The 13,558-nt window shown below is 43.8% G+C and overlaps 1 protein-coding gene across 6 annotated transcripts in view; it reads left to right on the plus strand.

The window, feature by feature from the left end:
• FERMT2 (fermitin family member 2) overlaps positions 1–13,558 on the plus strand; it is a 93,406-nt gene that overhangs the window by 45,080 nt on the left and 34,768 nt on the right. For all 6 annotated transcript variants that reach the window (XM_038756194.1, XM_038756195.1, XM_038756197.1 and 3 more), the window contains one exon: positions 12,005–12,139. In XM_038756194.1, the coding sequence (XP_038612122.1) occupies positions 12,005–12,139 (135 nt within the window). The remainder of the gene's footprint in view (positions 1–12,004; positions 12,140–13,558) is intronic.

Consider the following 13,558-nt stretch of genomic DNA (forward strand, 5'->3'; position numbering starts at 1 on the left):
AGTAAGTGCTTAACAAATAACTTTTTTTTTTTTTTTAAAAAAAGGACCCACACAGAAATTACAGGCTATAGGGGTGACTTCCCCCCAGTCCTTGTGCCTTTAGGCACCTGAAGTTCAGAGGGGAAAACTTCCTTGTCTATAACCGTCCTTTCCATGTCTCCAAGTGCCCGCTATGCCCCAACTCTCTATTTGTTCCTCCCACACCAACCGTCTCGCTCTCGACTCTCCAACTTCTGTCTCCTTCACATTATTCCTCCAACTCAGCACCCCCTTCCTGTCCAAATCCAGCAGACCACTGCCTGCCCCGAAATTCAAAGCCCTCTTAAAATCCCACCTCTTCCAACGTGGCTTCCTTAATTAATTTCCCAGCACTCTAAGCTGTAAACCCACCAGTCAACTCTAGCCTTTTTGGTCTTCTCTTTCCCGAACCTCAGCACTTTTGTGTTTCATGTTTATTCATTTATACCTTCAGTTAGGCATTTTTACTACTTTTGTAGAGAAGCAGCATGGCCTAGTGGCAAGAGCACGGGTTTGGGAGTCAAAGAACATGGGTTCTAATCCCGGCTCTGCTACTTGTCTGCTGTGTGACCTTGATCAGTCACAACTTTGTGCCTCAGTTACCTCATCTGTAAACTAGGGATTAAGATTGTGAGCCCCATGTGGGACAAAGAGCGTATGTTTCTTGTAGGCAGGGAATTTGTCAACATCTTTCTTTTGTACTTCCCAAGCACTGCCCCAAACAAGGGCTCAATAAGTACTAATTGCATTACTACCTAAGGCGTCCTGCCCAGGTCCAGGAGATGCAGAGATTTGGGAGATTAGTTTCGTCTTTCCAGCAAAGACTTGGCTTAACATAGCAAGCAACGTACGAAAGAGAAACCACTTTAAATCTTCCCTTCATAAACCATACTGGGAAAGAGGGAAACAACCAAGGAAAGAAAGTTCTGGAAAATGAGCCAAAATAAGGTCTGTTTTTTTTGTTTGTGTTTGCCTTTTTGCCTTCCCCCAAGGCACTTCACTTCTTGACCCCATCTCTAAGGGAAGACAAGTAGCATTTTTAATGTAACATGTACTGGTACACTTATATGGTAAAAATGATATTGAGCAGCTCTTCGTTGCCCGGAGGAGAGATCATAGAACTTAGAGTCAGGAGATCAGGGTTCTAGTCCCAGCCCTGCCACTTGCTGTGTGACTTGGGGCAAGTCGTTTAACCTCCTTGTGCCTCAGTTTCCTCACTTGTAAAACGAGCATCACAAATGGTATTTGATTGTGAGCCCCGGTGGGGGGCTGGGGATAATCTTGAAAATGTGGTAAAAGTCCCCTCTCCTGGCTCTTTTCCTCTATCTGTGGAAGTACATAGAAGAGATACCAAGCTGGAGCATCAGTTCTGTAGATAGAGCAAGAAGAATGTCGCGCTTCACATTGTTTATGCTTGGGTTGCAACAGTATAAACAACATGTAGCTTGACATTCTGCTGTTGCAGCCAACAGGAAAGCAGGGAAGTCTGTGTATCTGGGAGAAAGAGAGGTACACAGATCTTAGAATTTTTTGGTTAGTCAGTGGTATTTATTGAGGGCTTACTATGTGCAGAGAACTGTACTAAGCACCTGGGAGAGTCCAATATAACCGAGTTGGTAGGCATTCTCCCTGCCCATAATGAGCTCCTAGTCTAGAGGGGGATACCTCTGCCTATTAACTTTGAACAGTGCTTTGCACATAGCGCTTAATAAATGCCATCATTATTATTAACTTCTAACCACCAGAGGCTAGAGGTGATGTCCTTAGCCTTTTGTTACTTGGAAAAATCCCTTTTGCCTTTTTCCAGGGCAAAAGTTTTCTGAGATCTTGCGGTGGAATTGGGGGTAGAAAATGGATAGTGCTCAGCACACAGTAAGCACGTAACAAATACCAACATTATTATTATTATTATCATTATTATTATGAAATGGAGAGAATCCTGAAAAAAAAAACCTGAAAAATGTCTGTTAGAAATAAGGAGTTAAATGCTTAAATTTGCATCTGTGCCAGCTTCTGAGTAATCTAGTAATAACACCTCCCCCCTGAGTTGTAAAAAAATTCCCTAGGATTTTGTCCAGGATATCCAGTGTCATTGTCTTCTGGTTTTTGGATTTTTATTTTTTTTTGGAGGTGGGGGGTGCTCACAGAAACCTGCATAAATAATAGAACAAAGAGCATGTGGATGAGGAAAATTCCATCTGTCAGAACAGGGTGTTACTCAAGATCACCAAGTACTGCTAGGAGCATGCCAAGTACTGGGAAGGGCAACGATGCAAGGCAGGTTGTTGAAGCACCAGTTCATTTTAAAGTGGTATTACCAACTTGCCTTTTAGACCCAGTTAGATCTGTGTTTCATTCTGGGTCAGAGTCGCCGGATTTTTCTATTTCACCCCTTTACCTTCCATACCACCTGGGAATTGCCTCACAGTCGATAACAAGACTCAGAGGAGGCAGGCGACCAGATGGTGACAAAGCCATTCATTCATTCAATCTTATTTATTGAGCGCTTACTGTGTGCAGAGCACTGGACTGAGCGCTTGGGAAGTATAAGTCGGCAACATATAGAGACGGTCCCTACCCAACAGTGGCTCACAGTCTAGGAGGGGGAGACAGACGGCAAAACATGTGGACAGGTGTCGAGTCGTCAGAATAAATAGAAATAAAGCTAAATGCACATCGTTAACAAAATAAATAGAATAGTAGGTATGTACAAGTAAAATAAATAGAGTAATAAATCTGTACAAACATATATACAGGTGCTGTAGGGAAGGAGGTAAAACGGAGGGGATGGGCTGGGCTGGAGAAGGAGAGAAGGGGAGGTGAGGTAGGAGGGGGGTGAGGTGATGGAGAGCTTTGAAGCCGAGAGTGAGGAGTTTTTGCTTGATGCGTAGGTTGACTGGTAGCCACTGGAGATTTTTGAGGAGGGAAGTAACATGCCCCGAGCGTTTCTGCACAAAGATGATCCGGGCGGCAGCGTGAAGTATAGACTGAAGTGGGGAGAGACAGGAGGATGGGAGATCAGAGAGGAGGCTGATGCAGTAATCCAGTCGGGATAGGATGAGAGATTGAACCAGCATACGTCTGGTACAAAGCCATACGTCTGTACGGATGTTTCCCACGTTACCTTAAACTGCCGTTTTTTTCCCCATTTAGAAAAGCCAGGCCTTGTTGGCCAAGATGCAAATATTTCTTTAATGAAATTAAAGGGCGATGAAAGACTTTCTAAGATTATCACATACTTTTTCTTCCTCGACGATGAAAACTCAATAAAATCCTTTAGCTCTCCTTACCTTGCCGGCTCTGTCCGAGCCCTTCCATTTTCTTACAAGCCTGTAAGCCCCGACTAAATGAAAAAAGGTCAAGTAAATCGCCCATGAAGTGAGAGTGTGAGGGCTTACCTCATGCATCTTTTTAATGAATCTTCACAGCCCATGTGGATGAGTAATCATCAGGGGAAGCGCCTTTAAAGGGAATTGCACTCAACTTCAAAAACAAGAAACCTGATACTCCAGCCCTATTCAGAATCTTGTGTTCACTTTGGGAAGAATTCTTTATTCCATAAATAGAGCACACACGACTTAAAGTTGTCACGCTCTCAAATCCATACTTAGCCCACTGTACTTCTAGTCCTGCCTCTCCCAGCATTTTCTTTATACCCTTTTGATCAAGACCTGGGTCTCTTCTGTTTTCAAAACTTGGGGAAATGGAAATAATTCTCGTCTTGTCAAAATAATGTCCCGTCTTCAAAACTTTGTAAAATTGGCGGAGGCATTAATTATTGCTTTTGAAAGGTTGCCTTTTGTTCAAGTGGAAGCCAGAAAGATATGTTGTCAGCCTAAAGGAGGGAGAGGACCGCGAATCAAATAGGAAATAATTAGTCAATGAATGGTGTTTATGGAACGCTTACTGTGTGCAGAGCACTGTTTTAAGTGCTTGGGAGAGCACAGTGGAACTGAATTGGTAGGTGCGTTCCCTGCCTATAAGGAGCTTAAAGTCTAGAAGGGATAATACCATAATGCCCGAATAATAGCTTGATTTTGGAGAACGCTTTGTTTCCTGAAGCACTTTCCCATTACTTTTCTCATTTGGTCTGCAGATCATGGCAAAATGCCCATAAGATTTTTGCATACAAAGCTGATTTATAGCCAGAGTGACCACAGCTCAGTGCTGATGCTGGGCCACAGTCCAGCAAACAGTTGCCAGGGTAGCCTCCTTGTTAGCCAGGGCGGTGTTCAACAGTTCCCAGGCTAGCCAGCTATTTTGAGGATTCCAACTGAGCCTGGCCACCTCGCGAAACACCTAAACTGTTGTTTTTAAAATGGTGTTTATTAACTGGGACACCGAGAAGGGATTTCCGCAAGGTCACACAGCAGACACGTGGCAGAATCAGGATTTGAACCCAGGTCCTAAGACTCCCAGGCCTACGTTCTTTCCACTACTCCACACTGCCACTTTTTCTTCCGATACCTTCCCTACTGATGGCACTGACACGGCTCTGCTGGCATTCTCCTCCTTCTGATTGCTTCGTCCTCACTGTGGCGAGGGGTGTCAGATTTTAGAGTCGAATTTAGGCCTTGAATTGTAATGAAGCTATCCTCTGGCACCATCAGCTCATTTGTATATCGCTCTTGACTCGTGCTATTGATGATTCATTCACCCGTCCTCTTCAAGAAAAACACAGGGCCCTACACCCAAAGCAGGTGAGTTTTGTCTGCTTTTCTTAGTACGTGATGAAAGAGGCAAAAATATAACACAAGTAAATGGAAATCTTTTTTGTCCACCTTTCAGCGGGCTTTTAATCAATCAATCAATCAGTCGTATTTATTGAGCGCTTACTGTGTGCAGAGCACTGTACTAAGCGCTTGGGAAGTACAAGCTGACAACATATAGAGACAGTCCCTATCCAACAGTGGGCTCACAGTCTAGAAGGGGGAGACAGAGAACATACCACCATAAATACCATTGATTGATTCAACTGTCCACTCTTCCAGTTACAGGGAAAAATCTCCTCAGCTGACCTGAGGAAGGGACCTTCCAACTGAGAAAGTCCCCCAATCCAGAATTTTTGTCCCCCACAACCTTCACAATCTAAGTAGGATTAGGCAGATTTGAAGAATAAGGATAACAAGATGGCAGTGTTAAGATAGAATAAGCAGTTCTTAATAATAATAATTATTGTGGTATTTGTTAAGCGCTTACTATATGCCAAGCACTGTTCTAAGCGCTGGGGGAGATACAAGATGATCAGGAGGTCCCACGTGGGGGCTCACAGTCTTAATCCCCATTTTACAGATGAGGTAACAGGCACAGAGAAGTGAAGTGACTTGCCCAGGGTCACACAGCAAGCGAGTGGCGGGGCTGGGATTAGAACCCGTGTCCTCTGACTCCCAAACCCGTGCTGTTGCCACTAGGCCATGCTTGGAAGGGGGTCTCGAATTCCCCACAGTTCCAGGGAAACAAACCGGGGTTATTTGGGTCTGGTTGTATACTGACTTGGGAGTAAGCTCTCAGTAAATGCAACTGATTAATTGATAGGAATGAGGGAAATCTACCTGGCCTACTCAGGCTAGCCATTTGAGAGGCAGTGGATCAGGACCAAATATGCAGGACCCTGGGCTTCAAGGCTGTCCATCCCCTCGCCCCCTCCTACCTCACCTCCCTTCTCTCCTTCTACAGCCCAGTCCGTACCCTCCGCTCCTCCACCGCTGATCTCCTCACCGTACCTCGCTCTCGCCTGTCCCGCCATCGACCCCCGGCCCACGTCATCCCCCGGGCCTGGAATGCCCTCCCTCTACCCATCCGCCAAGCTAGCTCTCTTCCTCCCTTCAAGGCCCTGCTGAGAGCTCACCTCCTCCAGGAGGCCTTCCCACACTGAGCCCCTTCCTTCCTCTCCCCCTTGTCCCCCTCTCCATCCCCCCGTCTTACCTCCTTCCCTTCCCCACAGCACCTGTATATATGTATATATGTTTGTACATATTTATTACTCTATTTATTTATTTATTTTATTTGTACATATCTATTCTTTTTATTTTATTTTGTTAGTATGTTTGGTTTTGTTCTCTGTCTCCCCCTTTTAGACTGTGAGCCCACTGTTGGGTAGGGACTGTCTCTATATGTTGCCAATTTGTACTTCCCAAGTGCTTAGTACAGTGTTCTGCACATAGTAAACACTCAATAAATACGATTGATGATGATGATATGCAGTGCAGGGCATATCTGCAAGTGCCTCTGGGTATTGAAATGAGCTATTTCTCTAACATGTGTGTCTACCCCAGCACTTAGAACAGAGCTTAACACATAAGAAATGCCTAACAGATACCCTAATTAGAATTAGAATGATTATTCTCTGGGTGCCCAGGGACTAACATATTCGTCAGTCAAAGGTACTTACTGAGTGCTTACTGTGTGCCCAGCACTGTAGTAAGCCCTTGAAATGGTTGCCTCAGGGATATTTAGAAAAGGTCTGAAATGGAACAGGGACTGGAGGGAGGGAGGGAGGGAAAGAGGCACTCAGAGTTGGGGTTGCCTTCCCACTTCCTGGCTTTTGGCCCTGATTTCTCTGCGCCGTTAGCCAGATGGGAGTTCGGCAGGCTAGGATCTGATCCAGCTGAGAACAGACCCCAAAATCAATCCTTCGGTTGTATTCATTGAACGCTTGCTGTGTGCCGAGCACTGTACTAAGTGCTTGGAACAGTACAATAATACGAGGGAGAAGTGGGCCAGGAGGAGAGTGGTACAGATGGGATCCGTGGAGGAAAAAAGGCACAAATGCGAGCTTTTGTGTCTGGAGACAAAACGGGGAGCTAGTAAAGAAAAGAGGGCCGGAATTCAATTCGAAGTCTGTTCGACTCAAATTATGCCATCCCTTTGTGAAGTTTCCTGTTTGGATGAGCAAATACTCATCTTTTCTTAGGTGTTGCACTAAAGTGACCCCGGAGTAGTGATATGGTGATTCTCAGGCATATAATTTAGGTGGAGCCCAAAGCTCCCCAGTGAAATAGACAGAAACAATCTATTTTAAACGAGGTTGGGTAAAAGCAAGAAGAAACGAGGTAAGGAGGCAGCCAAAAAGGTGAGTGAGAACAGGGAATAGAGAGAAAAGGAAGAGTATCAGTAGACAGAAAATGTAGGAGCAAGGAATGAAATAGTTGAAGGGTGACATTAATGACAAGTCCGTGGGGAGGTGGGGGGTGTTGAGCCTTTATTGTAGAATTTCATTGTCTACAGTGCACCCAGTGAAACAACAAAGTCACACTGTCCTGCAAGAAAGCAACAGAAACAGAGAAGGTCCAGAGTAGGTAAGCTAACAAAGCCACCATTTTCCAGATTGTGCTGTCTGGCAGGCTGTGACCATGTAGCCAATTTGTAAAAACGATTCCACTCGTCTTTTTTTTTAATCAATTATTTTCAGAGTCTTTGGATTTGATTCAAGCAGTAGGTCAGTTTTGGAGGAAGAAAATTCCCAAGGGGTAGAGACCAGGTATTTTAAATTATATATTTAAAACCCTTGGTTTCAGGTGGTTTTATTTTATTTTTTTCCATATGCCTATCTGGCACATTTTGAGGTGAGGTTGAGGGAGTAAACTTCCTAATTGGCTGTGGTCTGGTGTGAATAATGTCCATTTTTAAAAGGCATATTCATAGCCCTCTCTGGATAAAAATGTGGGCGTTGCATTGTGGAGAGATGTACAGTTGGCTCAAATTGAACATAGGGAGTCCCTGCCATCTGGTAGTCCTTAAACCCATGGAATTTCTTTGCTTTCACTACAGAATCTAAACATCATGATTGCCAAGACTGGCTTTTTGTCCAAAGCATGTTTTAAGAGACTCTGCAAATGCATTACTCATCCTTAATATAGGCGGAGACTCCTTCTATTAATTTACTTGGATGAGAAAAGGCATAGTACTGTTTTATAAAAAGCGTGCAGGAAAATTTGCCCTTTTTTCCCTAATATTTAAGAGATGTGAGGCACAGAGCAGTGAGGCACATGTGGATAGGTGCACAAGAGCGTAAACAAAGACATTCCTCTGGAGAGGTTGCAACTCCTGGAAGACTATCCCATTACCAAAGGATGGCGGGGATAATCTCCTAGCCCTCAATGAAAAATTGTCGGGGGAAATAAATTTGGCCTGTAGCCACTGGTGAGCTGCTTGGCCCTGGTGTATCAAAACTGTGGTGAAATTTTAAAACTGATTTAGACCCAGCTAGTAAAAGCCATGTTGCAGACTGATTTTTTTGCAGGAAGAAACATCTGTATTTGGTGTAAGTAGTTTGGTCATTCGTATGTAGTTGGGTGGGGTTTTTTTGTTTGTGGAGTTTTTTGTTGGTTTTTTTTTAATAAATCACTCTAGGATAGACATACGTTTTCACCATTGTGACTTGCCCCAGCCCACATTATTTGTTACCTTTTGAGCTGCCATCAGACGCTGGAGCTGGCATTTCCCAGAAATGAGCCCTGGAATTTATACAGCAGAAACTGTGTTTGAATAATGGAGCTGATTTCTCCTTATTCTTTCTAATTATTTTCTTGAAGTTAACTTAGAACTAGCTCATTCTTGTGACAGTGCAGGATTGGGAGAGTCACTCTGTTTAGCGGCACGTGGGTTTGTGTATCTCTTTTGGGATTCGAGGCTTCACAGAAATTGATGTGATTTGGTTTTAAATAGGTTCATAAAATATAAAATATTTTTTAGCATTACCCTTACTGTGTTCATATTATATCTCTTGGTTTCCCAGTCTCCACAAAGATACATGATCTTTCTATGTAATTACAGCGTTATGATCCACAAAGGAGTCATTCATTCATTCATTTATTCATTCAGTCGTATTTATTGAGTGCTTACTGTGTGCAGAGCACTGTACTAAGTGCTTGGAAAGTACAATTTGGCAACAGAGACTTCTCCACCCCACTCATCCCTTTGTTTGTAGTTCTTGGGACTGTTATCATTTTAACATGTTTATTTATTTCCTCCCATCTACTTAACCTATAATAAAATTTGAGGGCTTTTTTTTTGTTTTAAAGATATGTGAGCTTCCCAGCCAAATTTACGGTGACATCACCATGTACACACACTGTGGAATTGACTGCTTCATTTAATTTAGATTTTAATTGAGGGCTTTATGCTAAGCACTGGGATAGGTGCAAGATTACGAGGCTGGACATAGTCCCTCTCTGGCCCAGGGCTCACAGACTATCATAATTGATTTTAAAGATGAAGAATTTGAGACTCAGAGAGGTTAAGTGACTTGCCCAGGGTCACACAGCTGGCCAATGTTTAAGCTGGAATTCAGACCCAGGTTCCCTGATTCCTAGTCCCATGCTCTTTTCACAAGGCCATGCTATCTCCTCAGCCATGCCTACCTAGATGAATAATATCTCAGTGTCATTTTTGTAAATAAGGACAGTGGATATAGTCATTCTCATTTATATTCTCTCTCTCTTTCTCTCTCTCTCTTTTCAGAAGCACTACAGCCAGAGAGATAAAAGAGCCCTTGCTCTTAACTGAAATTAAAATATCACATTTTCTGGGAAAGAACTTGAATTTAGTTCTCACCTAGTAAAAGACAGTTCCCATAAGGACAAATTTAAAGTATTAAATGGAAAGTAGACCATTCCAATTCCCACTAAATCAGAAGTCTGATTATCATGTTTGTAGGTTTTCTGCGCCCTTTGATTCTCCTTACGTTGCTGGCCTTTCAGCCATTGTCCCTTTAGCGGAAGAGGTTAAATCAATCTTTTCCTCATTAGATATAGTCCTGACAAAATATATATTTATGGAGTTTGCTAAGCACCTACTATGCGCCAGGCACTGTACTAAGCACTGGGGTAGATACAAGATAATCAGGTTGGACACGGTCCATATCCCATGTAGGGATTAAGACTGTGATACCGGGCTCACAGTCTTAATCCCCATTTTACAGATGAGGTAACGGAGGCCCGGAGAGATTAAGTGATTTGCCCAAGGTTCCACAGTAGGCAAGTGGCAGAGCCGGGATTAGAACCCATTCAGTCATTCAATTGTATTTATTGAGCGCTTACTGTGTGCAGAGCACTGTACTGTGTGCAGAGCACTGTACTAAGTGCTTGGGAAGTACAAGTTGGCAACATATAGAGGTGGTCCCTACCCAACAGCAGGCTCACAGTCTAGAAGGGGGAGACAAACAAAACAAAGCATATTAACAAAATAGAATAAATATGTATAAATAAATAGAGTAATAAATATGTACAAACATATATACATATATCCAGGTGCTGTGGGGAGGGGAAGGAGGTAAGGCGGGGGGATGGGGAGGGGGAGGAGGGGGAGAGGAAGGAGGGGGCTGAGTGTGGGAAGGCCTCCTGGAGGAGGTGAGCGCTCAGTAGGGCTTTAAAGGGAGGAAGAGAGCGAGCTTGGCGGATGTTGGGAGGGAGGGCATTCCGGGCCAGGGGGAGGACGTGGGCTGGGGGTCGACGGCGGGACAGGCGAGAACGAGGCACAGTGAGGAGTTTAGCAGCAGAGGAGCGGAGGGTGTGGGCTGGGCTGGAGAAGGACAGAAGGGAGGTGAGGTAGGAGGGAGCGAGGTGATGGACAGCCTTGAAGCCGAGGGTGAGGAGTTTTTGCCTGATGCATAGGTTGATTGGTAGCCACTGGAGATTTTTGAGTAGGGGAGTAACATGCCCAGAGCGTTTCTGCACAAAGATGATCCGGGCAGCGGCGTGAAGTATAGATTGAAGTGGGGAGAGACAGGAGGATGGGAGAGCAGAGAGGAGGCCGATGCAGTAATCCAGTCGGGATAGGATGAGAAATTGAACGAGCAGGGTAGCGGTTTGGATGGAAAGGAAAGGGTGGATCTTGGCGATGTTGTGGAGGTGAGACCGGGAGGTTTTGGTGACGGATTGGATGTGAGGGGTGAACGAGAGAGCGGAGTCGAGGATGACACCAAGGTTGCGGGCTTGTGAGATGGGAAGGATGGTAGGGCCGTCAGCAGGGATGGGAAAGTCAGGGAGAGGGCAGGGTTTGGGAGGGAAGATAAGGAGTTCAGTCTTGGACATGTCCTCTGACATCCAGGCCTGTGCTTTTCTGTTAGGCCACTTTGGTTAAAACAATCCTTCCTAATATCAACTGTGGATTGGAGTTTACTTGTATCTCGGTACACCAGTCCCCAAGTCCTATCCTGACGTGGGGATTGTGTAATGCAGAATAGTATGCTGTTGTGTTTGCATTGTATGGGGCAAGGAAAGTTTGCACAAGCCATTTGTTCAGTCAGTCATATTGATTGAGTGCTCACTGTGTGCAGAGCACTGTACTAAGCACTTGGGAGAATACACTATAACAATAAACAGACACATTCCCTGCCCACGTGGAGTTTACAGTCTAGAGGAGTTCTGACCTTGCAACATCTTGAATCTAAACAAGCCCATGTGGGACAAGTGCTGTGATTCCTTAACAAGGATTTCACCCAGACAGGTAATGAAAACATGTGTCCTAGAAATCTATTCAATGTTAGAAGTGACCCATACCAAATATTAGTAGTTTGCTGCTCACTTATATGTAGAGGAGGGCTTTTTAACCCTGATGTGGTTGTAAGTTGGCAGAGATCTCTTCCAAATTGCAGTGAGCAGAAAAATAGAGAATACTCTGCCTGGAAGAAAGCTTTTGTCTGCTCTAATTCCCTTTTCGCCCACCAAAGGGACAGTGGTCTAAAGGCCAATTGTAGGCTGCCAGTTGTTCTCTGGTATTTCCCCTTACTCTACCATTTCCCCTTTCCCTAATCTATTTTATTGGCTGTCTCCCCCTGTAGACTAGAAGTTCCTTGTGGGCAAGCATCACACCTACCAATTCTGTTTTGTTGTACTCTCCGAAGTTTGTAGTACGGTAGTCTACATTCAGTAAGCACCCAATAAATACCATCGATTGATTGCCAACGGACCGATTTCCCACCATTCATATTCGCAAGTTTTCATTTTGCTTTAGTGAGTAACATTTTTTTTTTCCCTCTTGCCAGATATCCGACATCCCGAAGAGCTCTCGCTCTTGAAAAAACCCAGAGATCCCACAAAGAAGAAAAAGAAAAAACTAGATGACCAGTCGGAAGATGAGGCACTTGAACTAGAGGGACCATTGATTACGCCTGGATCGGGTGAGCTTTCGTCTAATCTAGGAGAGGAAAATGAGAAATGTGGCATAGATTGAAAATGAAACGCTGTTAGAGCTAGGGTTAGGATGTGTGCATTTGCGATAGTTTTAGATTGTAGGGAGGTTTTTGGTTCGGGTTTTTTTTTTTTTTTGCTTTCTAGATAAACAGTTTGCAGAATCGACAAAAGGGAAGATTTGGCTTTAATGAAGCTTTGAGATGAATTCTTTCTAAAAATATTGGGACCCAGTGAAAATTTCCACTCCCTACACAATCTCATTGGTTCCTCACATTTATCAATGACTACTCCTTTCATATGAGAAAACAATGGCATTTTTATTTTTTGGCTGAGAAGCAGCCTGGCCTAGTGGAAAGAACATGGGTCTGGGATTCAGAGGGCCTGTGTTCTGATCTTGTCAATTCCCTGCTATGTGGCCTTGGGCAAATCACTGCTCTATGTCTCAGTTTCTTCATCTGTAAAATGGGGATTCAATACCTGCCCTCCCTCCTACTGAGACTGTGATCCCCTTGTGGAACAGGGACTGAGTCCAACATGATTTACTTGCTGGAAACGTAGTGAGCACTGAACAAATACCTTCATCATTTTCATCCACATCTAGCTTGTCATCAAGTCCCGTGGGAGTCATTTATTACTCCAAATGAATTACATAATAACAAATACCATCATTATTATTATTAACCACTTGCTGTGTGCCAAGCACTGTTCTAAGCCCTGGGGTAAATACGTAGTAATCAGATTGAATGCAGTCCCTGTTGCGCGTGGGGCTCACAGTTTTAATCCCCATTTTACAGATGAGGGAACTGAGGCGTAGATAATTTAAGTGATTTGCCCAAAGTTACACAGCAGACGAGTGGTGCAGACGGGATTAGAACCCACATCCCCTGACGCCCAAGTCCGTGCTCTTGCCAAGGATGATATTTCAATTCCGGAAGGAAAGGCTGTAAAATCTAATCATAAGAAAGTCTTGTTTTTTGATCTGTCATCTCTGATTTGTATTGGTTGAATTGTTTCATATCTGGTAAAATGATTTGAATAGTTAAAAAAGAATAAGCCCAATAAATTCCTCCCAAGAAACTAAATGGTAAATTGAAACAGACGGAATATGTAAACATGCAATCTGTTGGGGTTTTTTTTTAAGAGTTGATCAGTTATCTCCTTACACTTTCAGTATGCCTTAAACTAAAGTGGCTTTGGGAGAGTGAGATTGATTTATCCCCATGAATTCACATACATGTGTATTTAACACTTTCACTCTCACAATTCAACTGGACATTATACTATAGAAATGGTCCTCATGTAAAAGCATCCAAGGATCCGCCAGTAAGCCCATCTTATCCAGCACTAAACAAGAGAACTAGAAGCCGTTATTTCTTTGACCTCCCGGTACAAACCTTCAGTCTAGT

Source organism: Tachyglossus aculeatus, chromosome 14 (assembly GCF_015852505.1).
Source record: "Tachyglossus aculeatus isolate mTacAcu1 chromosome 14, mTacAcu1.pri, whole genome shotgun sequence".
Lineage (NCBI taxonomy): Eukaryota > Metazoa > Chordata > Mammalia > Monotremata > Tachyglossidae > Tachyglossus > Tachyglossus aculeatus.